This window comes from Euleptes europaea, chromosome 6 (assembly GCF_029931775.1).
Source record: "Euleptes europaea isolate rEulEur1 chromosome 6, rEulEur1.hap1, whole genome shotgun sequence".
Lineage (NCBI taxonomy): Eukaryota > Metazoa > Chordata > Lepidosauria > Squamata > Sphaerodactylidae > Euleptes > Euleptes europaea.
The window spans coordinates 50171920-50187089 of NC_079317.1; the positions used below are offsets into that span (position 1 = coordinate 50171920).

The window sequence follows — 15170 nt, forward strand, 5'->3', positions numbered from 1 at the left end:
TGTCTCACACCATCCCCCAAATGGCTGCTTTTTCAAATATTTACGTTTGTGGTCCTGGCACCTTCAAGCAACTAGAAAACCAGGAAAAAGAAGGTACACCCGCTCATCCGAAACGTTAGTTTTTCCTTTGGTGAAAAACAAATAAAGCTGATTAAACACCCTTAGAATAACTTCCTCTTAAAATGTCTATATAAAGGGGAAATGAAACCTAGATCTCATATCTTCTTCTCTTTTTTGGGTGAGTAGAAGTAGATTTTATATTCTGTGAACCTAGGAAGCTGTGTTACCCTGAGTCAGACCCTTGGCCTGTCTAGCTCAGTACTATCTCCCAGGGTCTCAGGCAGAGCCCAGCACCTGCTCCCTTCATATGGAGATACCAGGGATTGAACCTGGGGGCCTTTTACATGCAGAGAATGGGCTCCACTGTTTACCCAGAGCAGTGATTCATAGGGAAGGCCAGGGTGAAGTGTTCATAAGTCTCCTGGGGGATTCGATTTATGTCCTATCATATGTGGGTGCTACTGGTAGCCATGTATAGAGGACACAAGAAAGAAATTGGCAATAATTTTCCATAACAGATAAAAGTCAAAGGGCTCAATCCTTTTGAGGCAGTAGTACAGAGAGTGACCTGTGCTTCCCCAATCCTGTTTTGGGGGTATAAACTAAATGTTAGAAAGAGCCAGCACATAGTCGTGATGGCATACTAAGAACCATGATCCAGAGCTTCTTAGACTCCCTCACTAGTTTTTCCCATACCTATAAGAGCACAGCATTAATTAGAGCCAAAATTAATTTTCTGCCCCCAGGTCTTTTTAAAATCCTCTTTGGCGGACTACATATTGGTTCAATATTGGTTCAATATTTGCCACTCAACCATATTTGGCACGGCCCATGATGTCTTTTGCAACAGTAATGAACATTTGACCAAAACTTTCAATGATATTTAGCATCTGATAGCCAACAATGGGAATTAAGATTTGGCAATTGGTGCTGAAAACTGGACAAGATGTGAGAGTAGATCTGATACACTTGGCACTTAAAGCGTTATACAAACTCTGATCTCAATCATGTAACTGTATTATGAGTGAAAACTAATGGTGGTTTCTTACATCTATGAAATGTTGACAGAAGCTATAAAATAGTAAGTTAAAATACATGATGTTTCCCTAGCATGCTATATTACTTAAATGTACTATATTACTTAAATTTGAGGAGAAAAACTGCTTCTGTATCAGAGCAAAAGAGGGTGTAGTGATTTCACACTAGGATTGGAGATACCTGATTTCAAATTATAGGTGAACAGCTATTCCCCTTTTTTATGTTCTATTGCATTTTTGTAAGTGATGTTGATTCTCCATTTTCCTCTGGTTTTGTAGATTTGTTTTTATAGTGTATACAGATGGAACAATTGAAATATGGTGTTTGTATATTTATTTATTAATCTGTCCAGTTGCAGCTGACTTATGGTGACCCTGTAGGGTTGTGAAGGCAAGAGATGTTCAGAGGTTGTTTGCCATGGCTTGCCTCTGCGTAGCAACCCTGCACTTCCTTGCTGGTCTCCCATCCAAACACTAACCACGGCCAACCCTGCATAGCTTCTGAGATCTAATGAGATCAGCCTGGCCTGAGCTATATAATGCATTAACCCATATATCTAACAGTAAAGTATCTTGCCCATATACCAATCAGAAAAGCAGAAAAATCAGGACACCACAGGCTAGATGGTACAATCTACATAGTCAGGGGACTTTCTTCACAGCTCACTGTGTGTGTCAATTGAAAATAAATAAAAATGGCACATATGTAATTAGAAGCAGGATGAGAAGTTGACAGTACTAATAGAGGTTTTGAAGATACAGTGGAAAATTGTAAGGCAATAAAATCCACTTGTCATGTTTTTGCATCTCTAAATTACTTTTGTTCTTTTTCTGCTACAGGATGGTACCCATTTTTTTACCGCTAAATATGGAGCATAGCCTTTATCTGGTCTTGCTCTTACTTGGTTTTAACTGGTGCATCTCTGCACAGCAAACTACCAGGATGCCAGGTAAAAAGCTAATTTTCTGTTTTAACCAGCTTTACATTGCTATGAATCTGTTAAAATAACAGTTGTCTCTCATGATGTAGAAGTAACGTATTTCAAAGAACATAGGCCCCCAACAGCTAACAAATACACAAATGCTCAAGTTCTCCGTTTGTGGTTTTTCCATTTTTATTTGTAAAGCTTGAGCAGTCCAGATACGAAGATTTCAAATAAGCCCTTGGTAATCTAGTCTGCTTGCTGGCGCGGCACAAACTTTGCAGCAAACCTGTTAGGCAGCTGAATATGACCAAATGAATTTCCTTATACTAAGTTAGACCAGTGGTCGACCAAGGTCAGTTTTGTCTATTCTGACTGGCAGTGACTGGCCAGGTGTCAGGCAGAGGTCTTTCACACCAGCTGCTACTTGATCCTTTTAACTGGAAATGCCAGGGATAGAACCTGGGACCTTCTGCATGCCAAGCAGCTGCTCTACCATCAATCCACAGACAAATCTGAACATATTGTGTTTGATACTCACGGTCACACTGTGAGCCAGTTAGGGATATGTCCAGCTCCTGCAATCAACTTGAACAGCTACCAAGCAGGTCTGTCGTTGCTCTGCTGATCAGAAGCCAACAGCTCATGGGTGGGAGGGATCAGCTGGGAGTCTGCGTCTGATCTCCTACTCACTTTGCTGAAGCATAGTAAAGGTGAGAATCAGAAGAAGAGAGTGTCAGAAGCCAACTCCCACAGGAAATATTCCTGAGTCCTATCTTTGCTGGAACACAGTGATATTTCTTGGTGTGTGTTTGTGGGGCGGGGGAGGGGTTCCCCCTGTCAGTGGGGAGCCTGTGTCTGATCCACCCACTGACTCCAGAAGCAACAACAAAATTGCTATATGGTGAAGTTGGAGATCAGGAGCAGTGCCTTGTACTAGCTGAAGTTTCTGGACATTCTTCTTAGGTTCAATCCTTAAGTTCTGCAGTTAAAGGGTAGCAGGTGCAAGAAAATACTTTTTGCTTCAGATCCTGGAGAATCACTGTAGATCAAGAATAGTAGTACGAAAACAGATGGATGAATGGCCTGGCTCAAACATAGCTGACAGAGATCGTGCATCTCTGTCTATTATTAAAATGAAATTTGCAAGCCCCAGTTTGCCTTGTGCTGAACTAGAATTAAATTAGAAATACACGGTGTCATTATAATGCTAAAAAAGCAAAAACACACTAACTTTTTTCTACGAATGGTCCATTTTATGTTACTAATTTTAAATCCCTTATGACAATATCACATTAAGCATGCCATCTAGATCTTTAACAATCTTGAATCTAATAGTTTAGTTCAATAAAGAATAATAGCTTGGATCCACTAAAGGGATCTCTGCCACCTCCCCTTTCCACTGGAGACCCTCAAACGCTGCTTTGGAGTGTTTGGTGATCCAGCTTAGAATCCCTCCCCATACTTTGAATCTCTTGCCCCGCCATGCAAAAGCATGCGTAGGAGCTTTCTAGGGTTGCCAGGTGATAGGCAATCCCCCCACCACTGCACCCAAGAGCCGCACTGTCGGTGACAACTCCTGGGAGATTTCCAGGGGTGGAGCCCTGAAAAATGGCAGCAGCAATGCCATAATTTCTGGGCAAAACACTGGAAGTGGTGTCACAGCCCCCCCCCCCCCCGGAATTCCACACATCTCAATGGTAAAGAGCACAGAAGGATAAATAGCATGGGGAAGTGGAATCCTTGCATGCCACCTTGGACCACCTTACTTTCCTTTTGTTCCCAGGCCAAAACATTTCTATTTACCAGGCTTTAATTAAGAGGATCTATATTTTTAGCTGTGTGGACTGATCAGTTTATTCTTATGTTGTTTTATGCCCTGACAGTCTTTTACAGACCTGGTTTTATGGGCTTGACTTGTTTTAATGTTTTATTGCCTTGTTGTTAGTGTTCGATTATTTTGTTGTGAGTTGCCTCAAGCAGGTTCTGGAGAGGCATCATATAATTTCTAAATAAGTAAATGTAATCCCCCCCCTTTCCGTGCTTAGCCCTGATGCAAATGCCAGTTGCACTAGTCTGCAATTTGCATTTTAGGGAGGGAGCAAAAGCATGCTCTTCCTCTCATCTGTGTTTGTCCTCCATCTACAAAACAGCTTGATACATTCCAGGGTGGGTTAAGGCAAGAGCCTACATTTTTGGAAAAGGGTGGGCACTGTGAAATCCTTTATGCATCTTGACGTACCAAGAGCACTGAGCTTTCTGCATCTCCTCAGGCTTTACTGAAGAACATATGTGGAGAAATGGCTCTCGCATCTCCTCAGATCCTTGTTCGAGTTACACAGTTCTGGATCAGCCCTGGCGAAGCACCTCCTACGGGCAGGGAAGCAACTGTGACAGTGATAAAAGAGGGTGGTATCGGTTTGTCGGCCAGGGAGGAGAACGCATGCCAGAAGCTTGTGTGCCAATGAATAGGTGTAACACTAATGCACCTATGTGGTTAGATGGATCACACCCTGACCAGAATGCTGGAATTGTAACTCGTGTCGCCTGTGCCCATTGGCAGGGTAAATGCTGCATATGGTCTACCACTGTGCAGGTGAAAGCATGCACTGGTGGCTATTACGTCTACAGATTGGAAGGAACACCAGCATGTACCTTGAGTTATTGTACAGGTATGCAATCAGCAATTATTCTGGGGAAGGCTGCAAGTATTCTGGGGAACCCATAAATAATGGCATGCTCTGCCTTTTATCTATACAATCATCCAGATCCCAACTACACTGGGAGCACATGTTCCCAATGTGGTGTTGATGAGGAATGCCGGCTGGTGAACGGTGTCTGGGGCTGCAGCTGCATTCAAGGTTCCAATAGTTCTGGTATGTATATTCAGGATCGTGTGCTTGAAGGGTATCCCGAGTCCTGCTCTCATACTCTAACTGCTCTATCATGCTAAGTGCAAACTGCTTTGAAGTACTGTATAAATACTAACCACCTATTCCTTCACCATCATTCTTATTAAGATATTTCTAGCTTGGAGCCACAACTAGAGTGTGGAGCAGATGAAATTAAAGTTTCACTTGAGAAGTGTGTCCTGAATAAACTGGGCTTCCAGGATGTGGTCATGCACTTGAAAGATGACAGATGTGGTGGTTTTGAAGAGCGAAGGAATACAACGGTGGTCTCAGTGGTAACTCCCACTCAAGGTGGCCAATGCGGAACATGGTTAACGGTAGGTTCTCTGTTCAGTGTAAAAGCCAGTGCAACACCAGAAAATACTTTCCTGATCCATAGGTGAACATGTTGCTTCTGTTTGTAAATGCTTCAAGGCATGATCTGATTGACTAGGTGGGAATTTCATGACGCCAATTCAGAGTGAGGCAGGAAACACTGAGTTCTCTCTGAATGTGTTTTATGGTGACATCATTAGTCAAATCAGATTGGCCAAGCAGTGATATGATTTCATCCTGTTCGTTGCATGATCTCTGGCTGACAGGATGTTGTGAAAATTACAAAACAGGAAAACTGCACACAAAAAGCTCACTCTTAAACATAACTCCATTGAAGTAAAATAATGATTTACTTTTTTCCTCCTACAGGAAAACGACACCCATGTTACATATAGTAACATACTATATCTGGGAAACGGGATTGTCATTAGAGAAGATGAAGTCAAGATTAATTTCCAGTGCTCCTACCCACTGGATATGAAAACCAGCCTTGCAACAGTTATCCAACCTATTGTAACGTAGGCTATTATTTATTCTTCTGAGCTAATTATACTTTTCTGTTTAGAGCTGCTACAACAGGTACAGGATCAGTTCCTATATGTTCATCTCCAACACATTATGCTGAAAGCAGAAAAGGGGGTGGGCAGATGGATGTGGGTAGGTAAATGACATCCAGTGATAGAAACTTGATTGGTCACCAAGTGCCCCAGGTTTCTGGTTGATGCAATGCAATGCAATGCATTCATGTGTGTTATGTATTCTGTTTAATCGCTTCTGACTTAAGGCAACCCTATGAATTAACGACCTCCAAAACATCCTATCCTTAACTGATTTGCTCAGATAATTCACAGTGGGTAGCCGTGTTAGTCTGTTTGCAGTAGTCAAAAAGGGCAAGAGTCCAGTAGCACCTTAAAGACTAACAAAAATATTTTCTGGTAGGGTATGTATCTGAAGAAGTGAGCTGTGGCTCACGAAAGCTCATACCCTACCAGAAAATATTTTCTTAGTCTTTAAGGTGCTACTGGACTCTTGCCCTTTTTGATTTGCTCAGGTTTTGCAAACTGAAAGCTGTGGCTGCCTTTATTTAGTCAATCGAACTCGTGTTGGGTCTTCCTCTTTTCCTGCTGCCTTCAAATTTTCCTAGCATTATTGTCTTTTTCAGCAAGTTTCCCTAATTACACCCAATCATCTAATGTTCCTTACCCATACTTGCAGCATGGAAGCCTTATCTATGAAAGATCCACTTGCTTGAGGAGTGGGAATTTCATGCTGCGAGTATGTACATGGAGGACTGACTGGCGGAGTGTGGGGGGCTAGGTTTGTACTGCTAGACCCCCCCAAGAGGAAACAAATAATCACAGGTTTGATTGACACTAGAAGGAAAATTTAATTGATAAACCCCCCTCCCTTTTCACGGCATTCTCCTGCAGCTGGGTCTTGTTTGATGTTACAGAACAGATTTGTTAAATGGGCCACTTCTGGGTGTGTCTCAGCATCATTAAAATGGGAAGGAGTTTTGCCACAGTCTTTGTTTCCAGATAGATTGTAACACTTACAAATAAGGTTGAATTTTTCTTACAGGCACTATGAATTTCCACAAGCATCCACCAATGTTAAAAGAATATTATCCCTACATTAAATATTTTAACAGTTGAAAATCAACTTCTTGGGCAATGTCCCAACATGCACTTTGCCAGGTTTTTTTTAAGTGAAATTGCTTAGTTTAAGAACCCACTGCAAAACCACAGAAAAACAGAAGGAACAGTCATGACTTTCTCCCATACAGGGAAGTTTATTTTGCACTCATGGAGAGAGATTCACGTGCTAATCAGGTCAACTGAACTTCAGAGTCTGACAAGCAGAATGTCAGCTTGTCAGTGGAAAATATTTCCATAAAAGGAGGCTGTGCATTTCCCAGTGCTTACCAGTTAAATTAACTCCACATCTTGCTTCAACTGTAAGTCCACCATCAAATACAGAAGCTCTGTTCTTTATGCCAAACCACATTTAAGACAACTTAACAAAGCATTCACGTGATGTCCAAATTAACAATCCATGAAATGCTTGGGAGAGGGTCTGACTCAGTAGGGGAGCATCCCGTTTACCCAGAGAAGGTCCCAAGATCTTTGTTAGGATAGGATATTTATTTTATTTATTTATAACATTGATTAGATGCCTTTCTTCCATACAGAGCTCAAGGTGGCTTACAATATAAATATTAATAAAATATGTAAAATAGATACATAAAAAGGAGACCAAGCCCTATGAGGAAAGGCTGAGGGAGTTGGGACTGTTTAGTCTGTAGAAGAGGAGGTTGAGGGGGGACATGATTGCTCTCTTTAAGTATTTGAAGGGCTCTCACTTACAGGAGGGCAGGGAGCTATTCCTGTTGGCAGCAGAGGATAGGACTTGCAATAATGGGTTTAAATTTCAGGTGGAGAGGTGTCCTGAGATATGGGGCCCGGAAGGGGTCCTCCCCAAAATCACCCATTGGAATAAAGTTAGTGAAAACACATTCGCCGATTCTAGCCGCGGACAGGCGCAAATGTCTTTTTAATGCCTTTATTCCTGTGCGTGATTTTGGGGGGATCCCTTCCGGGCCCCATATCTCAGGACCCCCTGACCCAATCTTTACAAAACTTGGGGGTTCTTGCAAGAACGGTCCCCTCAAGCTACGCTGAAATTTTGGGACATCTGCCCCCCCCCCGAGCCGCGGAAAGGCGCGAATGTGTTTTTAATGGCTTTATTCGGCCGAATTTTTCCCCGAACTCGGAACTTGGCGCCGAATTCCACAGATCCAGAGTTTGGACTTTGGCATTTCCCGAATCAAAACAGGCCGAATTTTGCCGAATCTGAATTTTACCGATTTTTTTTTCAACAGCCCTAGTTGTTCTATAATCGTGGGGCTGCCACTGAAAGGCCCTCTCTTGTGTATCCACCAAATGAGCATCTTTGGTTGATGGGACAGTCAGGAGGGCCTCTCCCTGTGATCTTATTTCCCAAGTAGGAACATATGGGAGAAGAAGCCCTATTTAGCTGAAAAGTTGTGAGAAGTCTTTCAACACAGCAAAACACAAACCACTAACTACAAGTTTATAATGTTTTAGATTATATGGAAATAACTGTCAAATAACTTCTCTTATCTGATTGGTGGTTGCCATTACATCAGTGGTTCTAAGCATATTGAGCTCAGTGGACCTTACTTTTCACCAAACATAAGGTTGGGCTGTAAAGTAAATCATTTTAATTTCTTGTCACCTTCTAAGTAAATACAACTTTTTAATGTAATTGATAGAAACAGGTATCTTTGCCTGAGACCCTCAAAAAGCCACAGGTATGCGTTGGTATAAAGCAGCTTTATGTGTTCACAGGACAAATAGAGGTCAAGTTACCAGGGTTCTGTAAAAAAAATCTATACCTTGTATTTGCACCCTCTAGCTCAATCAACATCAGTATGGGAGGCACAGGATTCTTTACAGTGAAAATGGCTCTCTACAGAGATTCGAATTACACCTCCCCTTATCAGGGATCCCTGGCAGTGTTGTCGACAAAGGCCATCCTGTATGTTGGTGTCATGATCACAAGAGGGGACATGTCTCGGTTTGTTTTGCGGCTCGTCAACTGTTATGCAACACCCACAGAAAACGCTACTGGTTCTCTGAAGTATTTCATCATCCAGAACAGGTAAAATGACAAAATAACTTGGTCAGGAAGAGGTGTCAATGTACTTGGAAGGATAAGATGGATTCAGGCCCAGAGGACAATTAAGGAAAAAAAGGAATGGGTACAGGCCCATGTCATAGCAGGTTTTGGAATACAGAGCTTGCTCAGAGGAATAAACAAGCTGCTATTGGCAATGCTGTTGATCAGCTCATTAGCTCAGTTCCAGTGGTACCTTTCTCCTGAGGGCTGAACAAGTTCTCTGTAATGTGTGTTTGTGTATGTGTGCTGTTGAGTCACAGTTGACTGATGGTGTTGAGTCACAGCTGACTGATGTAGGGTTTTCAAGGCAAGAGACGTTCAGAGGTGGTCTGCCATTGCCTGCCTCCTTGTGGGCTGAAAGAGTTCAGAGAGAACTGTGACTGGCCCAAGGTCACCCAGTAGGCTTCATGTGGAGGGTGGGGAATTGAACCTGATTCTCCAGTTTAGAGTCTGCCGCTCTTAACCACTGGACCACACTGGCTGCCATCCCTGTCTAAATTAGAGGGGAAACGAAGAAAAAGCGAATTGCCCATTGCTACATAGGGGACACATGGCACAGGTAGTCCTTGGACCCGATTTGTCCCTAGTCAGCTGAGCAGACTTCTCAGGTTATCTTCCTCTCTGTGACTAATTCTTGGCATTGGTAGTATGCACCAATTGCCACAATCCTTCCATTTATTCCCCTCCTCCATCTTCCCAGTGCACATGTGCTCATAGATCAAAGGCTGGAAAAAAAAGCAATCTTGCTGTGGTTGCATGCTTGCTTTTTTGGCACTCTTGCAGTGTTTGACTAGCACAAGCATTTGACCTGTTAAGGCTAAGAAGGAGAAAAGACTTAGTAATAGAAGGTTTCTTAAGCATCAGTTTCACTTTGCCAGAAAGAGCTAGCTTGGGCACAGAGAAGTTGGTTTTTGAAAAACTGAGAAGTCCACTAATAATCTGCATTGACTTTCCAGCTGTCCAAACCCAAGGGACTCAACTGTTTCAGTGCCAGAAAACGGAGTTGCATCACAAGCAAAGTTTTCTGTTCAAGGATTTGGATTTCTTGGGGACCATAACCAGGTTTTTCTCCACTGCCAATTTCGTTTCTGTGACATTCACACAGAACTCTGCAGACCGGTAAGTCTAGATGATAATTTCAAGCCTAAATGGCAGCTCAGTGAGTGGGAAGGTATAGTGACACTGTTCCATTGCAACCTTTTTCTGTAGCATTGCTCAGGAGGTGACAGTCGCCGAGCTTCTGCTGATGAGCCAAATTATGTTTTGCGCTTGGGACCGATTGCCCTGAGAGGTAAGAATATTTTTTGGCACTGTACAACTGTGGGTTATTTCTCAATGAGAACTCCATTGAATTCTAAGGGGAGACCTAAAGAGAGACCTAAAGGGAGAACTCCATTGGTTGTTGCACTGAGAAGCACACAGCTAACTCACACTGCATTCCTAAGGAGAGCTACTCCAATCTAAGCCCATTGAAATGAATGGGCTTAGACTGGAGTAACTCTCCTTAGGAGTACACTGTATATGTGTCGAAGGGATTTGGATAAATGTTCAGTGGCAGAGAGACTGATCAGTCTAGCCATGCAATCCTGAGCAGTTACACCCTTCTGAGTCAGGAATGTACTGTGAGATTCATCAGTCTTTTTGCCTAGGAGTGTTTACCCAAGTCCCTTTGACACTCCAGTTGGTTGTATGTTGCTAAATTCCTGTCACTGTAGACAAAATGGCATGGGCTGGTGGAGCAAATGCTGGGATCTCATTTGATACATACAGCCCAGTTACCTCACTGGGGCTCCATCAACACCAGCAGGAAATGAGGGGGCTCACATCTAGGGTCAGGTGATGTTTCATGGCTAATCCAGAAGTTTCAAGCCTAATCCAAAAGTTCTGAGGACCATTTGCAGGTTGTTTGTGCTAGCTAAACCAAGGCTATTGTGTCTCAGACAGGGGCTTACATAAGTGACTACTGTAGCATGCCAGGAAAAACAGGCTGTTATCACCACCCAAAGGTAGATGGTGTCCACCTATCTCAGGGCTTGACTATAGGTGATGGCTTCTTATGTGTATTTTTAAGGAACACCCTTTTCTTTTAACAAATGCAGCTTCAAGGATTGGCTTACCAAGGAAGAGATGGTTATTTTCTTTCTCTAGAAGGAATACAGGGCATGCAGCCCCCCTCAGTGTATAATATAGCGTTGGTGGGGCTTGTGAAATCAGATGTTTTTGGTTGCAGTTGGGCTGCATCCCTGTCTTTGTTTCATGTATCAGAAAAATCTATTTAATAACAAGGGGTGGCAGAAGCAATAGAAGAAAGAAAAGATAATGGAAAAGCATGATTTTATTTGATGAATGCTGGAAAGTGCATTACATCCAGGGCCCTTCATACAGACATAAACAAATGACACCATTGAACTGTCTTGTTACTCTTTCTCCCTCAATAAACAGGTTCTGAAAGTCTTGCTGGAGCCGCCTCATCTCATGGTAAATGATTTAATTTGGTTTCATGTACTTAATGCTGTAGAACTATTAGCAACCTGACTTTGACTGCAGGGTAAGATTAGATAGATACTGTATGGCACTTTAATTATTATACTGTGGTTCATCATGCCCTTATTTTATCCTCAACAGTGATTCTGCAAAGTAGGTAAGGCTAAGAGAGAGCGACTGTTCAGAAATAATCTAAGGAGCTTAGTGTTAAGAGTCTCAGTGCTGCCAGCATAGTCCTTTCATTGGCTATGAGAACATGGAAGAACTCTTTCCAACTGCCCCTTCCCAGAAGTCTTGAGGAACTGATGCTTTGACTCAGTCTAAGGCGAATTAATGAACTGAGATGTTCAATATCCAAAGGCACTCATCCTTAAGCTTCTAAGGTGACCCTGGGCCAGCTACTCTCTGAGCCTAACCCATCTCACGTGATGGTCCTTTTAAAATATAAATGGGGATGGGAAGAACAATGTAGTCTACCATGAACTCTTTAGAAGATGAATAGGGTAAAAATATTATTGCTAGATACATTCTAAATCTAAAGTGTGTTTAGACCTAAGCAAAAACAAAGCCAAGTAGGCTTAGCTCAGCCTTAGATATTAAATGTCAACTTAGGGAAGGTAGGTTTTTCTTTAGTCTGACAAGATATAAAGGAGGGTGTCTGCTTCACTTTTATTAGCTGTGAGAAGAAGGAAGGGTCTTAAGCATCACCCATGAGAAGTCCTGAAGAATTACATGTCTTTTCTCAGAAAGAATGTTCTTTGTAGTTGTTTGTAAATAGTTTTTCTTAAGTGTTATAGCTGTACTTTATTGTATACAGTTGCCTTTTTCCTTTGAGGAACTCATGTGGCTGTGACATGGAAGCCAGTCTTCAAATGTTGTTGTTGGTGAGAGGCAAAGATCCCACTGACAGACAGTCCTGACTGCTGTCTACTTTGCCTAGATGAACAGGACAAGGTGGACTTTGGCTCTCACCATCTTCATTTTAGGCAGAAAGTGAGGCATAATGCCCTAGGCCAGGGGTCGGCAAACTCATTAGTCAAAAGAGCCAAATATCAACAGTACAACGATTGAGATTTCTTTTGAGAGCCAAATTTCTAAAACGTAAACTATATAGGTAGGTCACTGTTTATTAACTTAATAAACTTTAATTAAAGTTTTAAGTCTTAATTAAACTATAGGTACACTGAATAAAACTTGATATCATACTTAATAGTGATCTTATTTATTAATAAAAATTAAATTGTACGTCCCTGCCATTTCCCCCTCCCTGTCTGGAGTCCTCTTCTGGAGGCCTGGTCTACCGCCATAAAAGCCTATTGGTAGACCTGGCCTCCGGCTGAGTCCCATTGGGAGGTCAGGTCTACCCACTGGCTTTCTTGGCAGTAGACCAGGCCTCCGGAGGCCCATAGAAGCCAATTGGTAGACCTGGCCTCTGAAGGGGGACTTCCCCCCCCCCTCCTCGGAGTCCAGGTCTACCGCCAAGAAAGCCAGTGGGTAGACATGGCCTCCCAATGGGACTCACCCGGAGGCCAGGTCTACCAAAGGAAGCCCGCCCTGCCCAACAGCTGATGGGCAGGTAGGGGGGGCATGAACCGCTGAGCCGCCCGCCCAGCAATCGCGCGGCTAGAGGGGAGGGGAGGCTTTAGCCTCCCAACCATTGAGGGCAAGAGAAAGGGGGACCTGGCCATTCTCCACGGCGGGGGGGGAGACTTTCCAATCATTGAGGGCAAGGGAAAGGGGGACCTGGCCATTCTCCACGGGTGGGGGGAGTGCGCTCTCTCTCTCTCTCTCTCAGGCGCGCCGGCTCTGCAGCCCGGCTGCCGGCGCGAGCGGGTACGAGAGCAGGGGCTCCGAACCAAGTTCGGAGAGCCGCACTTAATGGGCCAAAGAGCCGCATGCGGCTCGGGAGCCGCAGTTTGCAGACCCCTGCCTTAGGCTCTCCAAATCTCCTTCACTGAGGAAAGAGAAGGTGTATATGTGAGTATTATAGAGAGCGTGATTGGCCTTGACTTTATCATAGAAACATAAAGGCAAGACCAATCATGCTCCTTGTAGCACTCACATACACACATTTTCCCCCTCAGTTTTGGAGATTTAGAGACTCTTTTGCAGGACCACAGAGGTGCCAACAGAGAGGATGGAGCCACAGTTAATGGGAGCAGAGATACATGTAAGAGATCTTTAAGGTCTAAGTGTTCTGTACACACTCAACTATGCCTCAGAGACCTATACAGCCTATATATAGCTAAACAGTAGATGTATGAGGTAAGTGGGTTTGGGGTGGGGTGGGGTGGGGTCACCCGACCTGACTTGCAGTCATATATACTATTGAGGGACTCACTATACAAATGGCTGCATCACTTGGGGGGGGGACTCTGAGCACTGTAGAAGAAGAGTTGGCTTTTATTCCCCACTTTTTTCTATCTCAAGGAGTCAAAGCAGCTTACAATCACAATCCCTCCCTCTCCCCACCTTACTGCACCTTGTAAGGTAAGTGGGACTGAGAGAGTTTTGAGAGACCTGTGACTAACCCAAGGTCACCAAGCTGGCTTCATGTAGAAGAATGGGGAAACAAACCTAGTTCTCCAGATTAGAGTCCGCCGCTCTTAACCACTACACCACGTTGGGAGAGAGGAGGAAGGGGAAAGGCATCTGCCTTTTCTCCCACAGTTTTCCCCAGCAGAAACAGCTTTGGGGGGTGGCCGTTTGCCCTCTTCTCAAGCTCCACATGTCCTCAACCACATGATCCCAGGACATGTGGATCCCAAGAAGGGGCAAACAACATCCCATGGCTGTTTCCACTAGATAAAATATCATGGGAGGGAAGGCAGAAGCTCCTCCTCCCTAGAGGAGCCATACCAAGTATCAAGGGAGTTGGTAAGGTGAACCCCCAATGGTATGCTTGACTGCAAGTCACATCTATCGTATAGCTAGGGTATCCAGGACAAGGCTTCTGCTATTCATGGTAGAGTGCATAAAAAATAAACAGACCCTACAGATCACTTCCACGAACCTATTCAAACATACAAACCTTGACTCGGAAGCCAGCGGATTGGCAGTCTGTCCAGGATAACACCATCAAAAAGTCCTCTGCTACTTAGAAAAGTGTAGTTTATTTCACAGTGCAAAGATATAATACAGATACTTCTTACACACTCTCCGCTCATAGCATCCCACACAGAGCTTCAGTTTCACTCCATTATACATACCTGGTGGACGCAGCCACCAATCACAGTAGATGCCTAGTCATTCTGACATGGCTCCTGTATTGCATCAGCCTCCTGGTCATAACCGGATCAGGCCAGATCCCTCTAGCTCTCCAGGGACTTTCCAGGCTGATTGCATCATTACCAGATCTATCCGATCTATCATGCACCTGTCAAACTAATCTGACAGCCTTGTAATATTGACAAACCTACCATGTAATAATCTTGTTCCTCTTCCACAGCTTCACTGGAGGTTTGGACCACAGTGCTGGTTACTGCTGTGCTGGCTTTTTCTCTCCATGCATTGGCTTGATCGATGAACCCAGGTCTTCCACACTGCTGAACAAAGTGGAGCACCAAGTTAAATAAAGAGAGAACAATTAAATAAAGAAGAAAAAATACGTGGACACACACTGTGTAGCTGATTATTAGTGCTTTCACTCTCCCGCTGTCCCTCCAGTGTATGCAGAGCGGGGTACGTGCCCCCCTCACATCTTTATTCAAATCAATAAATTGGGATAAGTTTCATGG

General features: G+C 43.6%; 1 protein-coding gene across 1 annotated transcript; it reads left to right on the forward strand.

The window, feature by feature from the left end:
• The first annotated feature begins 1965 nt into the window (after positions 1 to 1965).
• LOC130479261 (uromodulin-like) lies at positions 1966 to 14952 on the forward strand. The gene is made up of 10 exons (XM_056851634.1): positions 1966 to 2047; positions 4294 to 4692; positions 4789 to 4896; positions 5041 to 5249; positions 5617 to 5765; positions 8686 to 8931; positions 9906 to 10068; positions 10159 to 10240; positions 11392 to 11427; positions 14882 to 14952. Exons 1-10 carry the CDS (start codon positions 1966 to 1968, stop codon positions 14950 to 14952), a joined length of 1545 nt encoding a protein of 514 aa, XP_056707612.1.
• The last annotated feature ends 218 nt before the right edge of the window (positions 14953 to 15170 follow it).